Source organism: Macaca fascicularis, chromosome 8 (assembly GCF_037993035.2).
Source record: "Macaca fascicularis isolate 582-1 chromosome 8, T2T-MFA8v1.1".
Lineage (NCBI taxonomy): Eukaryota > Metazoa > Chordata > Mammalia > Primates > Cercopithecidae > Macaca > Macaca fascicularis.
In genome coordinates this window covers 42,827,767-42,855,009 of record NC_088382.1, presented here as the reverse complement: position 1 = coordinate 42,855,009, position 27,243 = coordinate 42,827,767, and the positions used below count along the sequence as shown (strand labels likewise).

General features: G+C 35.8%; 1 protein-coding gene across 1 annotated transcript in view; it reads right to left on the bottom strand.

Annotated features, from left to right (window-relative positions):
- The window catches only part of ADAM5 (Disintegrin and metalloproteinase domain-containing protein 5), a 136,929-nt gene that overhangs the window by 15,929 nt on the left and 93,757 nt on the right, over positions 1–27,243 (bottom strand). Inside the window, 4 exon segments of the mRNA NM_001283728.1 lie at positions 7,342–7,453; positions 8,056–8,142; positions 18,636–18,867; positions 19,481–19,571. Coding sequence (NP_001270657.1) covers positions 7,342–7,453; positions 8,056–8,142; positions 18,636–18,867; positions 19,481–19,571 — 522 coding nt within the window.

Genomic DNA, 27,243 nt, shown 5'->3' with positions numbered 1-27,243 from the left:
GTTCTAGGGTACATGTGCATAACGTGCAGGTTTGTTACATATGTATACTTGTGCCATGTTGGTGTGCTACACCCATCAACTCGTCAGAACCCATCAACTCGTCATTTACATCAGGTATAACTCCCAATGCAATCCCTCCCCCCTCCCCCCTCCCCATAATAGGCCCCGGTGTGTGATGTTCCCTTTCCGGAGTCCAAGCGATCTCATTGTTCAGTTCCCACCTATGAGTGAAAACATTCAGTGATTGGTTTTCTGTTCTTGCGATAGTTTGCTGAGAATGATGGTTTCCAGCTGCATCCATGTCCCTACAAAGGACACAAACTCATCTTTTTCATGGCTGCATAATACTCCATGGTGTATATGTGCCACATTTTCTTAATCCAGACTGTCACTGATGGACATTTGGGTTGATTCCAAGTCTTTGCTATTGTGAATAGTGCCACAATGAACATACATGTGCATGTGTCTTATAGCAGCATGATTTATAATCCTTTGGGTATATACCCAGTAATGGGATGGCTGGGTTATACAGTTCTTCTAGTTCTACATCCTTGAGGAATCCCCATACTGTTTTCCATAATGGTTGAACTAGTTTACAATCCCACCAACAGTGTAAAAGTGTTCCTATTTCTCCACATCCTCTCCAGCATCTGTTGTTTCCTGACTTTTTAATGATTGCCATTCTAACTGGTGTGAGATGGTATCTCGTTGTGGTTTTGATTTGCATTTCTCTGATGGCCAGTGATGATGAGCATTTTTCCATGTGTCTGTTGGCTGTATGAATGTCTTCTTTTGAGAAATGTCTGTTCATATCCTTTGCCCACTTTTCGATGGGGTTGTTTGTTTTTTTCTTGTAAATTTGTTTGAGTTCTTTGTAGGTTCTGGATATTAGCCCTTTGCCAAATGAGTAGATTGCAAAAATTTTCTCCCATTCTGTAGGTTGCCTGTTCACTCTGATGGTAGTTTCTTTTGCTGTGCAGAAGCTCTTTAGTTTAATGAGATCCCATTGGTCAACTTTGGCTTTTGTTGCCATTGCTTTTGGTGTTTTAGACATGAAGTCCTTGCCCATGCCTATGTCCTGAATGGTATTACCTAGGTTTTCTTCTAGGATTTTTATGATATTAGGTCTAATATTTAAGTCTCTAATCCATCTTGAATTAATTTTCGTATAAAGAGTAAGGAAAGGATCCAGTTTCAGCTTTCTACTTATGGTGAGCCAATTTTCCCAGCACCATTTATTAAATAGGGAATCCTTTCCCGTTTTCTTGTTTTTGTCAGGTTTGTCAAAGATCATATGGCTGTACATGTGTGGTATTATTTCTGAGGGCTCTGTTCTGTTCCATTGGTCTATATCTCTGTTTTGGTACCAGTACCATGCTGTTTTGGTTACTGTAGCCTTGTAGTATAGTTTGAAGCCAGGTAGCGTGATGCCTCCAGCTTTGTTCTTTTGGCTTAGGATTGTCTTGGCAATGCAGGCTCTTTTTTGGTTCCATATGAACTTTAAAGCAGTTTTTTCCAATTCTGTGAAAAAGCCATTGGTATCTTAATGGAGATGGCATTGAATCTATAAATTACCTTGGGCAGTATGGCCATTTTCACAATATTGATTCTTCCTATCCATGAGCATGGTATGTTCTTCCATTTGTTTGTGTCCTCTTTTATTTCACTGAGCAGTGGTTTGTAGTTCTCCTTGAAGAGGTCCTTTGCATCCCTTGTAAGTTGGATTCCTAGGTATTTTATTCTCTTTGAAGCAATTGTGAATGGAAGTTCATTAATGATTTGGCTCTCTGTTTTTCTGTTACTGGTGTATAAGAATGCTTGTGATTTTTTGCACATTGATTTTGTATGCTGAGACTTTGCTGAAATTTCTTATCAGCTTAAGGAGATTTTGGGCTGAGACAATGGGGTTTTCTAAATAGACAATCATGTCATCTGCAAACAGGGACAATTTGACTTCTTCTTTTCCTAACTGAATACCCTTCATTTCTTTCTCTTGCCTGATTGCTCTAGCCCGAACTTCCAACACTATGTTGAATAGGAGTGGTGAGAGAGGGCATCCCTGTCTTGTGCCAGTTTTCAAAGAGAATTTTTCCAGTTTTTGCCCATTCAGTATGATATTGGCTGTGGGTTTGTCATAAATAGCTCTTACTATTTTGAGATACGTTCCAGCAATACTGAATTTATTGAGCGTTTTTAGCATGAAGGGCTGTTGAATTTTGTTAAAGGTCTTTTCTGCAACTATTGAGATAATCATGTGGTTTTTGTCTTTGGTTCTGTTTATATGCTGGATTATCTTTATTGATTTGCATATGTTGAACCAGCCTTGCATCCCAGGGATGAAGCCCACTTGATCATGGTGGATAAGCTTTTTGATGTGCTGCTGGATCCAGTTTGCCAGTTATTTTATTGAGGATTTTTACATCGATGTTCATCAGGGATATTGGTCTAAAATTCTCTTTTTTTGTTGTGTCTCTGCCAGGTTTTGCTATCAGGATGATGTTGGCCTCATAAAATGAGTTAGGGAGGATTCCCTCTTTTTCTATTGATTGGAATAGTTTCAGAAGGAATGGTACCAGCTCCTCCTTGTACCTCTGGTAGAATTCAGCTGTGAATCCATCTGGTCCTGGACTTTTTTTGGTTGGTAGGCTATTAATTATTGCCTCAATTTCAGAGCCTGCTATTGGTCTACTCAGGGATTCATCTTCTTCCTGGTTTAGTCTTGGGAGAGTGTAAGTATCCAGGAAATTATCCATTTCCTCTAGATTTTCTAGTTTATTTGCATAGAGGTGCTTATAGTATTATCTGATGGCAGTTTGTATTTCTGTGGGGTCAGTGGTGATATCCCCTTTATCATTTTTTATTGTGTCTATTTGATTCTTCTCTCTTTTCTTCTTTATTAGTCTTGTTAGCGGTCTATCAATTTTGTTGATCTTTTCAAAAAACCAACTCCTGGATTCATTGATTTTTTGGAGGGTATTTTGTGTCTCTATCTCCTTCAGTTCTGCTCTGATCTTAGTTATTTCTTGCCTTCTGCTAGCTTTTGAATGTGTTTGCTCTTGCTTCTCTAGTTCTTTTAATTGTGATGTTAAAGTGTCAATTTTAGATCTTTCCAGCTTTCTCTTCTGGGTATTTAGTGCTATAAATTTCCCTCTACACACTGCTTTAAATGTGTCCCAGAGATTCTGGTATGTTGTATGTTCTCATTAGTTTCAAAGAACAACTTTATTTCTGCCTTCATTTCGTTATGTACCCAGTAGTCATTCAGGAGCAGGTTATTCAGTTTCCATGTAGTTGAGCGGTTTTGATTGAGTTTCTTAGTCCTGAGTTCTAGTTTGATTGCACTGTGGTCTGAGAGACAGTTTGTTATAATTTCTGTTCTTACACATTTGCTGAGGAGTGCTTTACTTCCAATTATGTGGTCAATTTTGGAATAAGTGTGATGTGGTGCTGAGAAGAATGTACATTCTGTTGATTTGGGGTGGAGAGTTCTATAGATGTCTATTAGGTCTGCTTGCTGCAGAGATGAGTTCAATTCCTGGATATCCTTGTTAACTTTCTGTCTCGTTGATCTGTCTAATGTTGACAGTGGCATGTTGAAGTCTCCCATTATTATTGTATGGGAGTCTAAGTCTCTTTGTAAGTCTCTAAGGACTTGCTTTATGAATCTGGGTGCTCCTGTATTGGGTGCATATATATTTAGGATAGTTAGCTCTTCCTGTTGAATTGATCCCTTTACCATTATGTAATGGCCTTCTTTGTCTCTTTTGATCTTTGATGGTTTAAAGTCTGTTTTATCAGAGACTAGTATTGCAACCCCTGCTTTTTTTTGTTTTCCATTTGCTTGGTAGATCTTCCTCCATCCCTTTATTTTGAGCTTATGTATGTCTCTGCATGTGAGATGGGTTTCCTGAATACAGCAAACTGATGGGTCTTGACTCTTTATCCAGTTTGCCAGTCTGTGTCTCTTAATTGGACCATTTAGTCCATTTACATTCAAGGTTAATATTGTTATGTGTGAACTTGATCCTGCTGTTATGATATTAACTGGTTATTTTGCTCGTTAGTTGATGCAGTTTCTTCCTAGCCTCGATGGTCTTTACATTTTGGCATGTTTTTGCAATGGCTGGTACCACTTGTTCCTTTCCATGTTTAGTGCTTCCTTCAGGGTCTCTTATAAGGCAGGCCTAGTGGTGACAAAATCTCTAAGCATTTGCTTATCTGTAAAGGATTTTATTTCTCCTTCACTTATGAAACTTAGTTTGGCTGGATATGAAATTCTGGGTTTAAAATTCTTTTCTTTAAGAAAGTTGAATATTGGCCCCCACTCTCTTCTGGCTTGGAGAGTTTCTGCCGAGAGATCTGCTGTTAGTCTGATGGGCTTCCCTTTGTGGGTAACCCGACCTTTCTCTCTGGCTGCCCTTAAGATTTTTTCCTTCATTTCAACTTTGGTGAATCTGACAATTATGTGTCTTGGAGTTGCTCTTCTCGAGAAGTATCTTTGTGGCATTCTCTGTATTTCCTGAATTTGGATGTTGGCCTGCCCTACTAGGTTGGGGAAGTTCTCCTGGATGATATCCTGAAGAGTGTTTTCCAACTTGGTTCCATTTTCCCCCTCACTTTCAGGCACCCCAATCAGACGTAGATTTGGTCTTTTTACATAATCCCATACTTCTTGCAGGCTTTGTTCATTTCTTTCTCTTCTTTTTTCTTTAGATTTCTCTTCTCGCTTCATTTCATGCATTTGATCCTCACTCATTGATACTCTTTCTTCCGGTTGATCGAGTTGGTTACTGAAGCTTGTGCATTTGTCACGTATTTCTTGTGTCACGGTTTTCATCTCTGTCAGTTCGTTTACGGCCTTCTCTGCATTAATTATTCTAGTTATCAATTCTTCCACTCTTTTTTCAAGATTTTTAGTTTCTTTTCTGGGTACATAATTCCTCCTTTAGCTCTGAGAAGTTTGATGGACTGAAGCCTTCTTCTTTCATCTTGTCAAAGTCATTCTCTGTCCAGCTTTGATCCGTTGCTGGCGATGAGCTGCGTTCCTTTGCAGGGGGAGATGCGCTCTTATTTTTTGAATTTCCAGCTTTTCTGCCCTGCTTTTTCCCCATCTTTGTGGTTTTATCTGCCTCTGGCCTTTGATGATGATGATGTACTGATGGGGTTTTGGTGTGGGTGTCCTTCCTGTTTGTTAGTTTTCCTTCTAACAGTCAGGACCCTCAGCTGTAGGTCTGTTGGAGATTACTTGAGGTCCACTCCAGGCCCTGTTTGCCTGGGTATCAGCAGCAGAGGCTGCAGAAGATAGAATATTGCTGAACAGCGAGTGTACCTGTCTGAATCTTGCTTTGGAAGCTTCCTCTCAGGGGTGTACTCCACCGTGTGAGGTGTGGGGTGTCAGTCTGCCCCTAGTGGGGGATGTCTCCCAGTCAGGCTACTAAGGGCTCAGAGACCCACTTGAGCAGGCAGTCTGTCCCTTCTCAGATCTCAACCTCCATGTTGGAGATCCACTGCTCTCTTCAAAGCTGTCAAACAGAGTCGTTTGCATCTGCAGAGGTTTCAGCTGCTTTTTTTTGTTGTTGTTGTTGTTGTTGTTGTTGTTGTTGTTTAGCTGTGCCCTGTCCCCAGAGGTCTAGTCTACAGAGACAGGCAGGACTCCTTGAGCTGCTGTGAGCTCCACCTAGTTGGAGCTTCCCAGCCGCTTTGTTTACCGATTTAAGCCTCAGCAATGGCGGGCGCCCCTCCCCTAGCCTGGCTGCTGCCTTGCCGGTAGATCGCAGACTGCTGTGCTAGCAACGAGTGAGGCTCCGTGGGCATGGGACCCTCCCGGCCAGGTATGGGATATAATCTCCTGGTGTGCCCATTTGCTAAGACCTTTGGTAAAGCGCAGTATTGGGGTGGGAGTTACCCGATTTTCCAGGTGTTGTGTGTCTCAGTTCCCCTGGCTAGGAAAAGGGATTCCCTTCCCCCTCGCGCTTCCCATGTGAGGCAATGCCTCACCCTGCTTCAGCTCTCGCTGGTCGGGCTGCAGCAGCTGACCAGCACCGATTGTCCGGCACTCCCTAGTGAGATGAACCCAGTACCTCAGTTGAAAATGCAGAAATCACCTGTCTTCTGTGTCGCTGGCCCTGGGAGTTGGAGACTGGAGCTGTTCCTATTTGGCCATCTTGCTCCACCCCCTAAATTGCTATATTATAGGACTTTCTGTTTCTCACTGTAAACTACTGTTTACTGAAAATACATATTCAAATAAACATTTATTTTTCATGTTATCATATGAAAATAATAATATACGCATATAGTTATATGTTATAGGCTTAATTATTATGGGGTATTTTTTGTCTGATACATAGTTTGATGTGGCTTTGCACTGTCTCTTTAAAAAGCTGATCAGCCTATATACACTTTTATGTAGCATCCAAGCTACAGATAAGTCTGCCCCAAAGTTTCAGAACTTTCTTGCAAGGTCCTAAAAGAGATAGGGGTAGAGGCCTGGCCAACGTGGTGAAACCCTTCCTCTACTAAAAATACAAAAATTAGCCGGTCGTGGTGGTGGGCACCTGTAATCCCAGCTACTCGGGAGCCTGAGGCTGGAGAATTGCTTGAACCCAGGAGGTGGAGGTTTCAGTGAGCAGAGATCGTTGCACTCCAGCCTGGGTGACAAGAGCGAAACTCCATCTCACACACAAAAAAAGAGAGAGATGGGGGTAGAGTTCGCAGCTCATTTATGCTCCCAGTTATTTGGGGTAGACTCATACCTTCTAGAACCAGGGTATGCCTTGCACCTCCAGTTGACCCCAATTCATCTAGGTCTGATTAATCTCAAAATACCACTCAGGAACATCAGGACAGGATTAGAAAGAGCAAATTTCCAAAGATTAGCATGGAGCCCTTACAATGCAGGAGAAAGACAACCAATTATAAGTGAATAGGAAGAAAATACAGTCTGAAAGATTCTAGGGACATTAATATAATAATGACTATACTGACACTATTATAAGCTCTAGTTTATAGGAGTTTATAATAAATACAGTAAACATAAATATAATAGTAAATATAAATATAGGAGATGATCCAAAGTGAACAGTTTAAATTAACTGGTCAAATTTTACACACCAAAATTTCTACTTTTAAAACTGCCTAACATTGGCCATACTTTTTCTCAGTAAACAATGTCAATGCTGATATAGAAAGAACAGCACAAACTTGCACTGTCAACATTTTTTAAATCTTACAAATAAAATAAAAGCAAGTTGACATTAGTTGCTTTGTAATCTGGCTTGAAACCTATAATTTACTGTCTTACATACTGTACATAATTAATACAATTTTAAGAACACTAACCAGCTGGTACTAAGTGTCCATCATCAGTACTTCCAAATGCTTCTTTCTTTGGTTTGCAGTGAGGAGGATTATACCCCTTTTCACAATGGCAATGGTTAAAATTGTTGCAAATCTTAAATAATAAAAAAAAGAATAATTTTGATGGAGACTAATGAATAATCTATACTTACTCCACAGAGTATCTCATTCTAGAGAATTATCTAAATAGATAAATTTATCAAATTTTCCCTTGCTGATGTTCATACTATGCAAAGTACATCTAGCTTTTGTTGTCAAATCAAATTTTTTCTAAAAAATTCTTTTAACTCCCCCCATAGCCAGGCCCAAATACCTCAAATTACCAGTAACTTGCCACTAATTATAATCTACTTGCTAGCTGACAGCCTAGACACTAAATTAACTTGCATGATTAGCAAGAAAATTCTAATGATCTTTATTTACCAGTTTCTATCTTCTATTGCTTATAGCATATCCACCTCACATATCCATCAAACATTTTAAACATCCAGAATCATCTTAAATGTTTTCTCTTTGTCTTCTCTAATAAGTAGTTTGATAAGTTTCTTAAGACAAAATTGAGGTTATAAATTATAGACTGTTAAATGACACCAAATGACATAAAAATGGCAAGCAAAAAAAGTCATTTTTTTAAAATCTTCAAATTGTTTGATTGTTAAAAGCAAGCTGCTTAAAATAAACATTGCAGTTACTTACTCCATGACCACTGCACTCAATAGAAGCCTCGCACGTTTCAAAATCCATCAGGAATCTAACATGCTTACAACGCATTTTGAAACAATACTAAAAACAAAGCAAAAAAGTACAAAATAAAATCAGTCAAAAAATCAGATTTTGTGCATGGCTAACACGTTTAAAAATTCAAGAAAATACTAGAATTCGTATTATCAAAAGTTTGCATTAAAAAGCTGTGAGTGTCCAGTGAAAAAAAAAATAATTGTGACTACATTGAAGTAAACATGAAATAAACTACGTACTTTCAGATTGTAAAGATGTAATCATATGTAAGAAACCAGAGGTGTTATTTTCTTTCCATTTAGTATCGGAAGTCAACTTAGATAAATTACTGGAAAAAACAACTTGATTAGTCATTTGAGTTCAAGAATTATCTGAAGAACATTTTTAAATATACCCATGTGTGGGCTCCCCTTGAGAGCATTATATCAAAAACTCTGGGGAGAGGATCCAGTTGTTTCTCAAGAGCAGCCAGGTTGGAGAACTATTGAGTAGAGAAGTGAGATCTCAAAATCATGAGTATCAGCAGCAAAGGAAGATAGTTTACTCTTCCATATGACAAAATACAAAGAAAGAGGGAAGAAAGGACAACAGGTAATTATATGAGGTAATGGGACAATGGGACACTTCCCTTGGTGAGATGGATAAAAGGCCTTCTAAGAAAGAAAAGTTTCATGGGTGAATTTAAATTTTTCTAATTTCTGACATACATTCATGTGATCTTCTTTAATTATCAAAAAACTGTCACTAAATTCACCATGTTGTGAAAGAGTTTTATATTTGGAGTGAGTTTTGTCTTTGGGTCATAATAATGACTATATGCAGAAACAGGAGAGTCAGGACTCTGTAATGGAGGTTTGAGCTAATACCATTTAGATTTTGACAGTAAGGGAGGCTTCAGATCATATTTGTATTCCATATATTTTGAAATGAGCAAGAAATAACAGGGACTCTGTTTTTTTTATGTGCTATTTATTATCAAAATGTTACTAAATAGAAATAAATTTGTATTTAGCAAGTCTACTCAGAAGCTTTCTCTCAAAAATAGTATGTTAATTTAACTTCACATAGTATCTTCTTGACTTAAATCAATTAGACTATTAAAATCATATTAAATATATTGTTAATTTATAGAATATTACATGTTTCCAATAATATTGCATAATTATATTGTGCAACATTAATTAATTGTTAATGTTGTTTTCATATTTTGGTATGTTATATAAATAATAACAATAATGCACATATAGTAGAACATAATATTCTAATAATAGTTTAATTAAAGTATTCATCTACCAATCAGGAAAAAATCAGAGTCCATTATAAAAAGTAAAAACCAACACACATTTGGCTTTTCTATTGAAACAATAAATACAATTCAAAAAATGTTATCGCAAAAACCATGCTAATGAAGAAAAATTCTTGCTCACATAATATCTTACTCAACCAAAACTATTATTCATTTGAGATCTTCAGCTCTTTTCTAAAGATTTACTCACAATAATGTATGCAAAATTACTAGATTATATATGTCAGAACATCAAAAAATTTTTGTATAAAAATTACTAAAATATTATATTGCTCTTAAAAGAGGTGTGAAGATCATTAATAACATATACTGCTGAACTTGTAAATAAATAGGGAAAATGGAGAATTGCCTAACTTTTCAATATTCTATTTAAACATTCTTTAAGAGACCACCTAAGGTCCACCTAAAGACTATGTAATCATTTGAGTGAAAATTCATACCATGTAAAGACATTACCAGGTGAATGGGTAGAACAAAAAGGAGAGATGGAAACATAACAAATATATTAGCACAGGAGGCTTGTTTGAATGTGCAGGTCTGAGACCCCTTTCTCTATCCAGAGACATAAGGAAAACTGTGGGAGTGAGAAACTTGGGACCTGATGGAGAACTCCACCGTACCTCTCCCCTACAGAGAGACATGCAGTTGGCTGGCCTGACGAATCTCCTATCCTTCCAGGAGACACCAGCAAAGACCATGGAGAGCCCCAGGGGCAATAGGTAAACCAAGCCAACCAAACAACATTGTAAAGGCTCTGACTGCCTTTGGAACAGCCCACAAAAGAAGGCCAAGACCTAAACGAGATTGCTTGCTGCTAAAACAGTGCTTTATATTTGACACAGAGTCTCCTAACATAATAAATACAATTTCTGGATGCAACTAAGTCTTTCCAAGAGCTGAGAAAATCACAACTTGAATGATAAAAGACAACCAACTGATATCAGAACCAAGATGATTCAGATGACAGGATTATATGACAAGGACTGTAAAGCAGCTATTAGAAAAATAAATGAATAATCAATTACAAATCTTCTTGAAACAAATTAAAAAATACAAAAATCTTAGCAAAGGAACAGGTGATATAAAAATAAACCAAATGGGAATTATAGAATGAAAAAATAGAATAACCTAAATTTAAAAAAAAAAAAGCCAAGTGACTGAGCTCAAATCAGTAAACTTGAAATAGCAAAGAAAAGTTTATCAGAAATCTTGGAACACCACAAAGGAAGTAAAAAACAAGGAAAGGAAGATGAGTAAATAAAATGGACTATCCATTTCTTTATAGGTTTTTAAAATTACAGTTAATGATTGAAACAAAAATTGTAACACCACCAATGATACTTATATGTAGGGAAGGTAAATACAACTAAAATGGGAGTGAGGTTGTTTTCTCATTTCACTCAAAGTGGCCTCTTTAGGCCACATACATATATTGTAAGACCTTGAGCAGCCACTATGAAAACTACTCAAAGAGATGGCTGACTTAGAAACATTATAACTGGATCAAGATAGCATCCTAAAACAATGTTTAAATCACCCATTGAAAGGCAAGAAAAGACAAAAGTAAGAACAGGAACCAGAGGAAACAAATAATGAAATAACATACTTAGGCAATAACATTACACCAACCAAAAGACCAGGCCACACTGTATTAAAGGCATGACTCAACTATGTGATGCTTTTAAAAACTCTCCCCAAATTCAATGGCAGAGATAGAAAGGACAGAAAAAATATATCGTTCAAACTTTTATCCATAAAAGCAGGAGTAGCTATATTTATACTTTAGAGTAGACTTCAGAGCAAAGAAAATTACTAAAGACAAATGAAGACACTATGTCATGACATGATAATCATTCCAACAATAACACACAATTATCCTAAATATCTACACCCCAAACCACAAAGCCTCCAAACATGAGGCAAAAAGTAATAGCACTGAAAGGAAAATAGACAAATCCACAATTGAAGTTGGATATTTTGACACCTTTGTCTCAGTAATTTACAGAAATTATACAGAAAGTCAGCAGATATACGGGAATCTGAACAAAATAGGATTGAATTGACACATATACAGGTCACTACAATCAGTAGCATCAGAATATACATTTCTACAAGCGCCTATGGAATATGCAGCAAGATATATCATATTCCTTATCATAAAGAAAACCTCAACAAGTTTTTAAAAATTAAAATTATGAGAACATGTTCTCTGATAATAATAAAATCGAACCTGTAATCAGTAAAAGAAATACAATAGGAAAATCTCTAAATATGTTGAAATAAAACAATACATTTATCAAAAATTCATGTATCAAATAACCCTCAAAGAAACTTAAAAAAATACATAGAACCAAAAGAAAACAAAAATATACATTAAAATATGTAGGATGCAGCTAAAACAGTTCTGTGAGGGAGATTTATAAGACCAAATGCTATAAAGGAGAAAAAGCCTCAAAGCAATCATTGAAGTTACCACTTCAAGAAACTGGAGGAAAGGAAGAAGAAATTAAACTCAAAGCAAAAGAAAGTAAATTATAATAAAAGCAGAAATCAATGAAATTGATTGCAAGTTCCATATGAAATTAAAAACTGGAAAATAATAAAGAAACCAATATAACAGAGTGGAGTCTTTAAATTTTTTTATGAAATTAATAAATTGTTAGCAAGACTGAGAAAAACCAATGAAACAAAAAGCAAATTCTTTGAAATTTTTTATGAAATTAATAACTTTAGCAAGACTGACAAGTTTAAAAAAGAAGACACAAATCACCAATATCAGAAATGAGATAAAGGATATCATTGCAGATCCTGCAGCCATTACACAGAATTATGAAGAAATACTATGAACAGCTTTACATTTATAAATTCAGAAACTTTGAGGAAATTTACCAATTTCTAGCAAACCATGAACAACCAAAAATCACCAAGAAACAGCTTATAATCTGAAGACCATTACAACAACTGAAGAAATTGAATTCATAGTTTAAAACCTCCTAAAAAGTGAAATTTCCAGGCCCAAATGATTTCACTAGAGAATTCTATCAACATTTAAAGAAAAAAATTAACATACATTTTACACAATCTCTTTCCAAAAATAGAAGAATAAAAAACAGTTTTCAATTAATTTTATAATGCCATATAAAATGACCAAAATCAGATAAACACATTGCAACAACAGCAATAAAAAAAAACTACAGACCAATACCCCTCATGAATTTGGATATAAAGATTATTCAACAAAATATTAGCAAACTAAATGCAACAATGCATAAAAAATTTATACACAATGACCAAGTGATATTAACACCAAGTAAGTAATGCTGGTTCTAATTTTAAAAATTGATTAATGTAATCCAACATTCAATGAACTAAAGAAGAAAAATCATGTGACCACATCAGTCAACACACAAAAAGCATTTGACAAAATTCAAGACACAAGTATAATAAAAACCTTCAATAAGTTAGCAGTAGAAAATGGTTGACTCAACTTAAGGGGCATCTGCAAAAAAAAAAAAAGAAACCTACATCTAACATCATATTTAATGATGAAAGACTTAATACATTCCTCTTAGATTAGGAAAAAGTCCAGGACATCCTCTCTCAACACTCTTATTCAACATCATACTGTAAGTTCTAACCATTGCAGTAAAGCAAGAAAAAGAAATAAAACATATACAGATTGAAAAGGAAAAAATAAAATGATCTCTATTTCCAAATTATTTTCTACATAAAAAAATTCCAAGAAATCCACAATCAAACTCCTACAACTAAGTTAACACAGGACAGTTGCAGGATAAAAGATCCACACCCAAAATTCAATAAGAAGTGGGGAAAGGATTCTCTAATAAATGGTTCTGGGATAGCTGGTTAGCCAAATACAGAAGAATGAATCTGGACCCCTACCTTTAACAATATACAAAACTTAACTGAAGATGGATTCAAAACTTAAACCTAAAGTCTAGGAAACAACTCTTCTGTCCAAAAAATTTAGGATTAAAACTCCAAATAGAATTTAGGACTAAAACTCCAAAAGCAAATGCAACAACAACAACAAAAAAAAATAGATAGGATTTAATTAAACTAAAAAAAGTGTCTACATAGCAAACAAATAACAACAGAGTAAACAGACAACCTACAAAATGGGAGAAAATATTTGTAAACTATGCATCCAACAAAGAACTGATATCCAGAATCCACCAGGAACGCAACAACTTAACTGAAAAACAAATAATCCCAGTAACAAGTGGGCAAAGGACATGAACAGACATCTCTCAAAAGAAGATATACGAGTGGCTAGCAAACATATGATAAAATGCTGAGCATCACCAAAGATCAGAGAAATGTAATTTAAAGTTATGATGACACCCTATCTCACATCAGTCCAAATGGCTTTTTTCTTTTTCTTTTGTTTTTCTTTTTTTGAGATGGAGTCTCGCTCTGTCGCCCAGGCTGGAGCTCAGTGGCACAATCTCTGCTCACTGCAAGCTCCACCTCCAGGGTTCATGCCATTCCTCTGTCTCAGCCTCCCGAGTAGCTGGGACTACAGGCACCCGCCACCACGCCCGGCTAATTTTTATGTATTTTTAGTAGAGATAGGGTTTCACTGTGTTAGCCAGAAAGGTCTCGATCTCCTGACCTCATGATCCACCTTCATCAGCCTCCCAAAGTGCTGGGACTACAGGTGTGCGCCACCACGCCAGGCCTCAGAATGGTTATTCTTAAAAAGTCTAAAAACAATAGATGTTGGTGAGGATGTGGATAAAACGTAACACATATATAATTATATATATGTGAAGAAAAGGTAACACATATACATAATTCATGTGGAGAAAAGGTAACACATATATATAATTCATGTGTAAACATAACACAGATATATAATTCATTTATTATATAGTATATAATTTATTATATACTATATATTATATAGTATATATAGTATATAGTATATAATAGTATATATTATATAGTATATCATATACTATATACTATATAATAAATGAATTATTTATCTAAATTTATCAATATCTTTATATATCTAGATATATATCTTTATCTTTTATATATAAATATCTTTTATAAAAATCTTTATATATCTAGATATATAATTCATTTATTATATATAAGAATTCATTATAAATAATAAATTATATTAATTATATTATATATATCTAATAAATGCATTTATCATATATTATACTTAAATGAATTTGTTACATATTATTTATGTATTTATATTATATATATTACTGTGTAGTAATTCATGTATTATATATCTATATATCTAGGTATATAATTCATTTATTATATATGATTATATATTAATTTATTCTGAATTTATCATATATGAATTATATAATTCATTTATTATACATTAATATAATATATTATATATTAATTAATATATTATATAATATATATATAAATTACAAAATATATTATATATAATATATTTTATATTATACTAATATATGTTAATTTATTATATATTATTATATATAATAATTGAATTCTATATCTAGATATATAAAGATATATAATACATTCATTATTATATAGCAATAAAAATAATTAAATCATGTCCCATGCAGTACAGCAATATGGATAAAGGTAGACACCATTATCATATATATGAACTAACTCAGAAACTGAAAATCAAATACCATGTGTTCTCACTTATAAGTGAAAGCTAAAAAATGGGTACACATGGACATAATGATGGAAATAATAGGCACCAGGAACCCCAAAAGTGGGGAAAAATCAGGGGGTTAGGGTTGAAAAATAACTGACTGGAGACAATGTTCATTATTCAGGTGACAGGCACACTAGATGTCAAAACTTCACCAATACCTGCACATGTAACTCCCTGAATCTATAAAAATTTAAAAATAAATTATTTAATCTATCAAAAATTTAGAATAATAATTTCTAATAAAAAAGTAAATTAAAAATCTGGAAAAATAATCTAAGGAAAATTGTAAACTTCACAAAGCTATAGAAATTAAACAAAACACTCTTAAGGAACCAGTGAAACAAAGAAAGAATCACTAAGAAAATTAAAAAACACTTACAAACAAATAGAAATATAAACTCAATATTCCAAAACTTATGGAATGCAGTGAAAGAAGTTCTAGGGGGAAAACTTATTAGCATAAATGCTACATAAAAAAGAAGAAAAATTTAAAATCAACAACCTAACTTTACAACTTAAGGAAATAGAAAAAAACAAAACAAAATAAACTAAATTCTAGCAGAAGGAAGAAAATAAAGAGTAAAGCAGAGATAAAATACAGAGTAAAACAATAAAGTTAATGAAACCAAAAATTGGTTCTTTGAAAAGATGAACAAAATTGACAAACCTTTATCTAGACATACTAATAAAGACAGAAAACTCAAATTACTAAAGTTAGGAATAAAAGTGAGAACATTACTACCAATTCTACAGAAATAGAAAGGATTATAAGAATACCAAGACCTATTGTTTACCAGTGGACTGTATTAGCTTGATAAAACTGACAAATTAATAGAAACACAAAACCTATCAACACTATGAAGAACTTAAAAACCTGAACAGTCTCCTAACTCATAAGGAGATTTAATTAATAATTCAATTAATTAATTAATTAATAATCATAAACCTTCCTATGAAGAAAATTTCTGGACGTAATGGCTTCAAATATGTAAAGAAGAATTAACACCAGTTCTTCTCAAATTTTTCCAAAAACATGAAGAAGAGGAAACATCTTCTAACTCATTTTATAAGGACAGCATTATCCTGATATCAAAGCCAGAAAAATACACTATAAAGAAAAAATACAGACCAATAACCATTATGAACATAGATGCAGAATCCTCAGTAAAATGCTGGCAAACTGCGCTATATTAGGAGTACACACTATGATCAACTGCGATTTCTGGAATGCAAGGATGGTTCAATGTATGATAACTGACCAATGTAATAACCACATTAATAGAATGAAGGAGAAAAACAAAATGATCATCTTAATTGATAAAGAAAAGGTTTTAACAAAATTCAACACCTTTCATGACACAAACACCCAAAGTACACTCAGTCATGAAGTAGAAGAAAACTACCTCAACATGATAAAAATCCATATATAAAAACCCCACAGCTGACATTATACGTAATGATACGACTTTAAAGCTTCTCCTCTAAGATCAGGAACAGGGCAAGGATACTTCCTTTCACCACTTCTCTTCAACATTATACTGGAAGTTCTAGTCAGAGATATTAGGCAAGAAAAAGAAATAAAAGGCATCCAAATTGGAAAGGAACAATTAAAACTTTTCTGTTTCCAGAGGACATAATTTTACAGGTAGAAAACTCTAAGGATTACACCAAGCTGTTGGAATTAACAATGTATTCAGCAAAGTGGCAAAATACAAAATCAACATACAAAAACTGGCTTCATTTCTATACAGTAACAATGAACACTCTGAAAGGGATATTTTGAATACATTTCCATTTATGATAGCATCAAAAAGTACTTAAAGCAAAGTACTTAAAGAATTAATTTAACAAGGCAGTTTAAGATGTCCATATTAAAGTGATCTACAGATTCAATACAATTACTATAAAAATTCCAATGATTTTTTTGCAGAAATGGAAAAATTTATACTAAAATTCATAGAGAATCTCAAGGAACCCCAAAAACAATCTTGAAAAACAAGAACAAAGCTAAAAGAGTCACATTTCTCAATTTCAAAACTTACTAGGAAGCTACAGGAATGAAAACATTGTGGTACTGGCATAAAGACTAATATATTACCAATGGAATAGAATAAACAGCCCATAAACAAATGCTTGCATATATGGTCAAAAGATACTACTGAATTTTTACAAGGGTGCTGAGACCATTCAATGGAGAGAGGACAATCATTGCAACAAATTGTGCTAGAGAAACAAGATGTCCACACACAAAAGAATAAAACTGAACCTTTACCTAACACCACATACAAAAATGAACTTGAAATGGATTCTATAGGTAAACATAAGACCTTAAAACTATAATACTCTTAGAATAAAATATGGGGCAAAAGCCAGTGATTTATTGGCTATGACACCAAAAGTACATGCAACAAAAGAAAAAATAGACTAATTGGATTTTATAATTGTTTTTAAATTGTGCATTAAAAGACACTATCAACAGAGCAAAAAGGCAACTCAAAGAATGAAAGAAAATATTTTAAAATCATATCATAAGAGAGTAATATCCAAAATATATAAAGAATTCCTAAAACTAAACAACAAAGAAAGATGATTTAAAAATAGGAATAGCATTTAAATAGACATTTCCCTAAAGAAGATATACAAATGGTCAATAAGCACAAGAAAAGCTGCTCAAAATCACAAATCATTAGGGAAATGCAAATCAAAATTACAGTGAGATACCACTTGATAGTACGGCTACTATCGAAAAAAGAAAAAAAACAGAAAGTAAGTATTGGTGAGAATGTGGAGAAACTAGAACCATTATGCATGGCTAGTGGAAATGTAAAATGGTATAGCCACTGTGGAAGACGGTACAGCAGTTCCTCAAAAATTTAAAAATAGAACTACCATGTGATCCAGCAATTCTACTTCCAGGTATATACCCCCAGAAATTGAAAGCACAGTTTTGAAGATATATTTATACTGCCATGATTATAGTGGCATTGTTTATAATAGCTAAAACATGGAATGATCACAAATGGTCATCAACAGATGTATAGATAAAATGCAGAATGTACATACAATGGAATAGTAGTCAGCTTTAAAAATGAAGGAAATTCTGACATACTACAGTATAGCTGAAACTTAAGTGTCTTATGCTAAGTGAAATAAGCCAGTCACATAAAGAAAAATACTATATTATTCCTCTTATGTCAGATACCTATAGTAGTCAAATTTATAGAGTCAGAAAGTAGAATGGTGGTTTTTCAGGGGATCAGGGGAGGTAGGAATGGGGAGTTATTGCTTAATGAAATGAGTTTCAGTTTTACAAAATGAAAAGATTTATGAAGATAGAGGGTGGTGATGGTTTTACAGCATTATGAATGTATATAATACCACTGAATTGTACACTTTAAAAGGTTAAAATGGCAATTTTTATATTACGTGCATTTTACCACAAGAAAAAATGGAAGAAAATGCATTGGTTAGTATATTGTCAAAATGAGTATAACCAGAAAAATAAATTTAAAACACTTTAATTTTTGTATTTCTAATTACCATATCAGGACCACACACGGAACCATCTTGTACAAATGTTTCATCTCTGTCATCAACTGAATAATATGATGTTTTTGAAACAGTTGAAGCTACTGGAGGTGGCTTCCTACTGGGTAGATACGTAGACACACATGTTTGGTCTCGTACATGTGCATAAATCACAGATAAATTTGGACGTGATATTAAGTCTTTGTGTTCCCATGTACAGACTAATTTTCCACATAGAATATGTCTAGAAGCACAAGGAAGAAAAAAATTACCTTATTGTTTATTGAGATAACACAGGATGCTGATATAGTGAAATTTTTAAAAAGTGATTTACTAATTTAAATCCAATTTTCTCTCAGTACCTTTTTGTTGCACAATGACTTATGTTATGATTCTTTTTTGTTTCACGAGGCAAACTGGCAAGTGAAAAACTGGTGGTTTTTACACTATGACAGCTGTGATCTGTTCCACAATAGCTGCTGAAATTTGAGAAAATGATCTCTGGTCTCCAGTTTTTTCAATAGTAAATGAGATAAGTAATTCTTATACACATTTGATGTATGTAAGTTGTATATTTATAACCTATATTATAAATGTATAATATACATAAGCTGCATAACAATGTCTAGCTCATCACAACAATAAACAGAGGCCATTTTTATGGTCATTGTTGTTTTAACATTATAGGCACCAAATACATGTTCTTGTAGGCAGTGGATAATATTGTCCAGCTCAGATTATGTAATGAAGAAAACCTGACCCCCAACATTCGATTTGACTGCATAGAATATATTTCCTAGATTTTAGCAATCTCTAACCTACATTCCAAACAGATTTATAATTTTCTAAATACATACTGAAACAAACAATATTCAGTGCCACAGTTTCCAAACTTGTCTCCTCTGGTATTAATTTCATCATAACAGAAAATTGGAGCACCTCTTGAACCTATGAACAACAACAAAAACTTAAGTAAATTACAATACAGAATTTAAATTATATTAAAGAAATGATAGACTCAGTCTGGAAATTATAATGTGATCCATAAGAAAGTTTATCATTACCCAGGACTAAAAAGTTTCTGGGGGCAGAGCTAGGATTAAAAAACAAACTCCTTTTTATAAGCCTAGAAGACTTTCTTCTGCAGCAAACAGAAAACAAACAACATTATTCGAATGGTTCTGTATTGTTAGACAAATAAGCAACTATCGCCCTATTGCCTATAAATTATTTACTTCCTGCCTTACTTCCCTACCCCATGTGAAAATGCTGTTTACTCTTATTCCAAATGAAACAGTAGAAAAATAGTATCTGTAGTGCAATAATGATGACAAACACAAAGAACACTTCATTTAACTCTCCTTGCTCCACACTAGAGTCAGCATCCATTGTTAGATTATTAGATCCTAATAATCACTAAATAAAAATTGTTGAATTTTAAAATTAGAAAGAATATCAATGTTCATCTACTTCAGTCCTTTATATATTTAGTTATGTCTAATTTTAAAATTATGAAAAATTCAAACATCTATAATAACTGTCCTATTACTTTCACTTAGTAGTTTAGAGGTAGCTTCCATTGATCATGTTAGTCATATGTAATCAAAATAGAGATCATTTGTTGTTACTACTATTTAATTGACAAGAGAGCTCTCTTCAATAATTTCACAGACTTTCATACTTGGAGAACATGATCTGTAAATTTCACTCTGTTAAGGAGCACAATCTAGACATGTACAAGGTGCTACAGAACAGGCCAGGACAGATTTGTGAGTGGAATCCACCATCATCAGCAATTCTTTTTCGAAAAAGCCTACTCTTGAACTCACCCAGTAAGTAATCGGGTTTGTGTGCTTTGCTCCAAACAAAATACTTCTTTGATTAAATCTAATTTAAACTTCCCAGTTCCTCTAAGTTATATAGAGAGTCACAATTAGGATGGCTCAAAATTTAAGGTATAAACCTAAGAATACAAAATAAATAACATCTGAATGCAATAGTATAAAAAAATCAAAATTAGTGCAAGAAAAATCTACAATGAACAAAACACTAAAACTCTAGACAGGGACAGGGATGGGTCATTATTCCATAACCCTGCTTTACTGAGCAACAAGTACAGCCTTTGCAATTAACCAGTGGTTCCCTGACGAGGCTCAGGAAGCTTTCTCTGCAACCTCCTGAAGCCCACGGACCCAACCCAGAGTGGCCCTGGCAGCCTACCTTGCCCAGGAGAAAAAGCAGCAAAACATGGGATATTCCCATGTACCCCTTAACAACCCAACATCTCTCTGGTGTCCTTTCAGTTCCATTTTTGAGGGTCAGGATGGCAGCAATATCTGTGGGGGTTTTTTTGTTTTTTTGTTTTTTTGTTTTTTGTTTTTTGACTCTCAAGGCCTTGTTGCTCCGGGTGAAATTCCTGGCCAGGAATTTCTTTTCCCCCTAGGATGATGATACCTATGCAGGGCAGTCCTACCACCTAATTCTCCAAAGCCCTGGGAGATTTAGGCATTTTCTTCAGCAGCTTTCCTATTCCTGCCTCCATTTCATGGGCTTTGAACTGAGGTCTCCACAACACCTAAAAGCACAGTTTAAGAAAGGCAGTGACTGGAAGTTTAGTTTGGGAGATTTTAGGACAAACCCTTGTGACATCTGAAGTCGCTGTGCCTCCTGGAACCTCAAGGTGCACAGTCAATAGTGGGAGAGACTATGTCAAGGGCTGATCACATTAGGGACTGTAGCAACCTGCTGTAGAAATGTTCTTGGAGGAGATTCTATAAAAAAGAATGTGTGGCTGGTTTTTTTGTTATGTTGTATTGTGGGGTTTTTTGCCTGGTATGGCCCAAGTAAAAGTCAATGACTCGTTTCGGGGTTTATTTGTTTTTCTTTTCTTCTTTTTCTTTCTTTTCTTACGCAGCTGCAAAAAACTTTGGACAAAACGCCTCTATTTTGTGGATGCTTATGTAATTGTTCACCTTAGTTGTTAATTCCTTTTGCTGTAGAACTACAGTGCTTTCCCACCCCATCTGAATCCCAGAGCAGGCCTATGATGAAGGCTCACAGGTATCTGTGTTTCTGCTTATTTGGTTAGGAAAACCAATGTCTTGCACTTGGTTACATTGACTACTATACAAGCTGCTACTTCTAAATTTGGTCCCTTTGGGGCATCAGAATTGAGAAGTAGAGGAAATACAAATAAAAGAATGCATCATTTTAGTCTTCTGCAGTTAAATATCTGGGGCAGGGGGAAGACAAAGGTGAGATAAGATAGATCCATAAAACTATATTCCACATAAAAATATTTCCAGACCACACCTATTACCAAAATGTCTAATTGAACAAGAAGCATCAAAATATAATAAAACAGGCCCTAGCTAGGGGCAGAGGGTCTCATAAATATATTTTCTGGTATAAAATAGAAAGAAGTTGCAACCAGTGTGGACCTATGCTTGGATTGCCCAGGCTGAAGTGATGAGACTGAGTAGCACATTAGTAAGCAAAGAAAATAAAATTATGCAATTTTCACAATTAGTATTTACTCAGGAGAGCTGAAATTAATTGAATCTCATACAATCTTTCATGCCGTCAATCAATTTTTGAAGTTTAATATCATCAGTGGCTCTTGGGCCCAGTCACCTATAGCTTTTAATCATGCCAGAGTAGGGTGAAATGTTATATAAATTCTAGACAGTTTTTTAATAGCCAGTCCAGCCAGGAGGGTGCAATGGCACAAATGAGGAGATCACTTAACAGAACCCAAAGTCAGTGTTCAGGTCTGTCTCTCCACTAGGCAGTGTGACAGAGGGAAACTTGTGTGACCTCCCTGGGCCTCCTTTCCTTAGTAAAGTGAAGTGAAGTTGTCAGACTCTGACGCCCCTCTCATTAAAAGTATTTTATTATTATGCTGACGTTTTACATTAATTAAATATGCTTTCAAAGTTACTTCATGTCAAAGTTATAAGGAAAGATGTAGGCCTTCTGTTAGGCATGCAGCCTTGTAGATAAACTAGAGCAAGAACTCTAAATCGTTTCAGCTTTTTGTTTTTCAAATTAGAGTGAATTATGATTGCCTAGAGGTCGTCTATTGAAAATACCTTCAAGACTCTTGTTGATTTTGTTTATTAGAACTTTCATACTCTACAACAGTACTGCGTATTCCCTGAGCCTTATGTGTGGTCAAGCCCCATCTCTAGTGGGAATCCAAAATGCTGAACTAGACCAGGCATGGTGGCTCAGGCCTGTAATCCCAGCACTTTGGGAGGCCGAGGCGGGTGGATCACCTGAGGTCAGGAGTTTGAGACCAGCCTGACCAACACAGCAAAACCCCATCTCCATTAAAAATACAAAAATTAGCTGGGTGTGGTGGCGGATGCCTGTAATCTCAGGTACTTGGGAGGCTGAGGGCGGAGAATCCCTTCAACCTGGGAGGCAGAGGTTGCAGTGAGCCGAGATGGCACCATTGCACTCCAGCCACTGCACTCCAGCCTGGGCAACAGAGTAAGACTCCATCTCAAAAAAATTTAAAAATGCTGAACTAGAAAACAAAAGCAAGGAGGTGGGTGAACTTTATATGCTGATATTGTTTCTTTTATTAATCAAGTTATGGAATCACTTGTTCTTTCTGTTGTTTATGACGTTTGATCCTGTATTGAGTGTTTTAAAACAACCTTCAAAGAACTCAGGCAGTATACAGATTCTATAAGACATTGTCTAGCCCAGCCTTAAAGAAAAATATATAAGAGGGTCCCATTAGGCTGTTTTTTCACTGAAGCAACAATGGTTACCCTGAGCTCTAAAAAACCCTCAGGAAGAGAGTCTTTGTCTTTAAAATCAATATCACTTTAACATAGAAAACCTCCTTATCATGTTTGGACAGTCTAAGGCTAATTGTTTTTGGGCTATTAACTATACAGTGTTGAGAAAAATAATCAAAAGACAGAGGTACCGTTTCACAAAACTTACAGACCCTGTTTGAAATGACTGTCTTAAAATTGGTCTCTCTGCATCTAAAACACACCTGACAGAATTACTGCTAAATAGATTTTCACTGTAATCCCCATTTTTAGTTTACCTCAATAACCACCAAAACTTCACTAAAGATGATTTAAAATAGCAATTGCCATCATAGAGAACTTTTGACATGCCAAAGATGATGTAGCTATAAAGAGCTTGAAAACAGAAGTACCAAATAGGAAAGGATCAGACATTAGAACAAAAGTTCAGGGTTTTCAGAACAATATTCTGATACAAAAATTGCATCTCTTAAAGATTTTTTGGAAAAATCCAACGAAAGTAAATCAATCTGAAATTTATCTCCTTGTGCCTCTAACATTCATTACCCTATTTTGACATTATCACCTACTGTCCTGTTCCCTCACCTCGCTTCCCCAAATTCCTATTCAAATTGCTTTTCCCTCCAGATCTCTCCCAAGAAAACTACCAATTTAATGATTTAATACCTATTTAATACTGTTAGTATAGATAGTAATCTTCGCAAATTTAAGTTATGCCCTAGACCTGAGCTAAGAACCACATAAAGCATATTCCAAAGCCACAAGGAGACATAAAAAGTTTGCTCAGGAATTTTTAGTTGTATTATTTTATTATCCACTTACCGTCTAAGGGAGTAGACCTATAGTGATTCATCTATTAGCTCCTCAGAGGAAGAGAAATTATTGAATGCTGTTGAGTAGAAACCTAAAATGAAAGAAGCCCTATCCTCTTTTTTTGTATAAAATCCAAAATAGGAGACATTGTAAGAAAAAAATAAATTGGAATGAGAATCTGCAAATCTGGGAGACTCCAAAACACAGCTGAACATTTTCAAAGGGACTCAGAAAACTAGCAAGCTAGGAACACCAACATAGATCTCCTTTGATGACAACAAACCCCCAACATAGAAAATTGATCAAAAAACTTTCATTCTCTAAAAATTAAGGATATTAAGGCTATATTGATTGCCATATTTTAAAAAACGTTTTTGAAATAGGCAATGTTCCATATGACCAAAGAGCAATGGGACAATGGCCCCAACACTTATCAAATGATGCTGCAGCATTTGTCAAAGCCTTATCTTTCCCTTGACTTCCTAAATGAACTGACCTTTAAACATAAACTGTCAGTAAAGTCTTTTTTTTTGTATATAGTACTAATACATTCTGCTACGTGAAACAACAGATCTATTCAGAAGACTGAAACTGGACCCCTTCCTTTCACTAAATAAAAAATTAACTCAATATTGATTAAAAACAAATATAAGGGGGGGCGGAGCAAGATGGACGAATAGGAACAGCTCCAGTCTCCAACTCCCAGCGTGAGGGACACAGAAGACCGGTGATTTCTGCATTTTCAACTGAGGTACTGGGTTCATCTCACTGGGGAGTGCCGGACGATCGGTGCTGGTCAGCTGCTGCAGCCCGACCAGCGAGAGCTGAAGCAGGGCGAGGCATCGCCTCACCTGGGAAGCGTAAGGGGGAAAGGAATCCCTTTTCCTAGCCAGGGGAACTGAGACACACAACACCTGGAAAATCGGGTAACTCCCACCCCAATACTGCGCTTTAAGCAAACAGGCACACCAGGAGATCATATCCCACACCTGGCCAGGAGGGTCCCACGCCCATGGAGCCTCCCTCATTGCTAGCACAGCAATCTGCTATATCACGGCAAGGCAGCAGTGAGGCTGGGGGAGGGGCGCCCACCATTGCTGAGGCTTAAGTAGGTAAACAAAGCTGCTGGGAAGCTCGAACTAGGTGGAGCTCACAGCAGCTCAAGGAAACCTGCCTGTCTCTGTAGACTCCACCTCTGGGCACAGGGCACAGTAAACAATAACAAACACAGCCGAAACCTCTGCAGACGCAAACGACTCTGTCTGACAGCTTTGAAGAGAGCAGTGGATCTCCCAACACGGAGGTTGAGATCTGAGAAGGGACAGACTCCCTGCTCAAGTGGGTTCCTGACCCCTGAGTAGCCTAACTGGGAGACATCCCCCACTAGGGGCAGTCTGACACCCCACACCTCACAGGGTGGAGTACACCCCTGAGAGGAAGCTTCCAAAGCAAGAATCAGACAGGTACACTCGCTGTTCAGCAATATTCTATCTTCTGCAGCCTCTGCTGCTGACACCCAGGCAAACAGGGTCTGGAGTGGACCTCAAGCAATCTCCAACAGACCTACAGCTGAGGGTCCTGACTGTTAGAAGGAAAACTATCAAACAGGAAGGACACCTACACCAAAACCCCATCAGTACATCACCATCATCAAAGACCAGAGGCAGATAAAACCACAAAGATGGGGAAAAAGCAGGGCAGAAAAGCTGGAAATTCAAAAAATAAGAGCGCATCTCCCCTGGCAAAGGAGCGCAGCTCATCGCCAGCAACGGATCAAAGCTGGACGGAGAATGACTTTGACGAGATGAGAGAAGAAGGCTACAGTCCATCAAACTTCTCAGAGCTAAAGGAGGAATTACGTACCCAGCGCAAAGAAACTAAAAATCTTGAAAAAAAAGTGGAAGAATTGATGGCTAGAGTAATTAATGCAGAGAAGGTCATAAACGAAATGAAAGAGATGAAAACCATGACACGAGAAATACGTGACAAATGCAAAAGCTTCAGTAACCGACTCAATCAACTGGAAGAAAGAGTATCAGCGATTGAGGATCAAATGAATGAAATGAAGTGAGAAGAGAAACCAAAAGAAAAAAGAAGAAAAAGAAATGAACAAAGCCTGCAAGAAGTATGGGATTATGTAAAAAGACCAAATCTACGTCTGATTGGGGTGCCTGAAAGTGAGGGGGAAGATGGAACCAAGTTGGAAAACACTCTTCAGGATATCATCCAGGAGAACTTCCCCAACCTAGTAGGGCAGGCCAACATTCAAATCCAGGAAATACAGAGAACGCCACAAAGATACTCCTCGAGAAGAGCAACTCCAAGACACATAATTGCCAGATTCACCAAAGTTGAAATGAAGGAAAAAATCTTAAGAGCAGCCAGAGAGAAAGGTCGGGTTACCCACAAAGGGAAGCCCATCAGACTAACAGCAGATCTCTCGGCAGAAACTCTACAAGCCAGAAGAGAGTGGGGGCCAATATTCAACATTCTTAAAGAAAAGAATTTTCAACCCAGAATTTCATATCCAGCCAAACTAAGTTTCATAAGTGAAGGAGAAATAAAATCCTTTACAGATAAGCAAATGCTTAGAGATTTTGTCACCACTAGGCCTGCCTTACAAGAGACCCTGAAGGAAGCACTCAACATGGAAAGGAACAACCGGTACCAGCCATTGCAAAAACATGCCAAAATGTAAAGACCATCGAGGCTAGGAAGAAACTGCATCAACTAACGAGCAAAATAACCAGTTAATATCATAATGGCAGGATCAAGTTCACACATAACAATCTTAACCTTAAATGTAAATGGACTAAATGCTCCAATTAAAAGACACAGACTGGCAAACTGGATAAAGAGTCAAGACCCATCAGTCTGCTGTATTCAGGAGACCCATCTCACATGCAGAGACATACATAGGCTCAAAATAAAGGGATGGAGGAAGATTTACCAAGCAAATGGAAAACAAAAAAAAGCAGGGGTTGCAAAACTAGTCTCTGATAAAACAGACTTTAAAC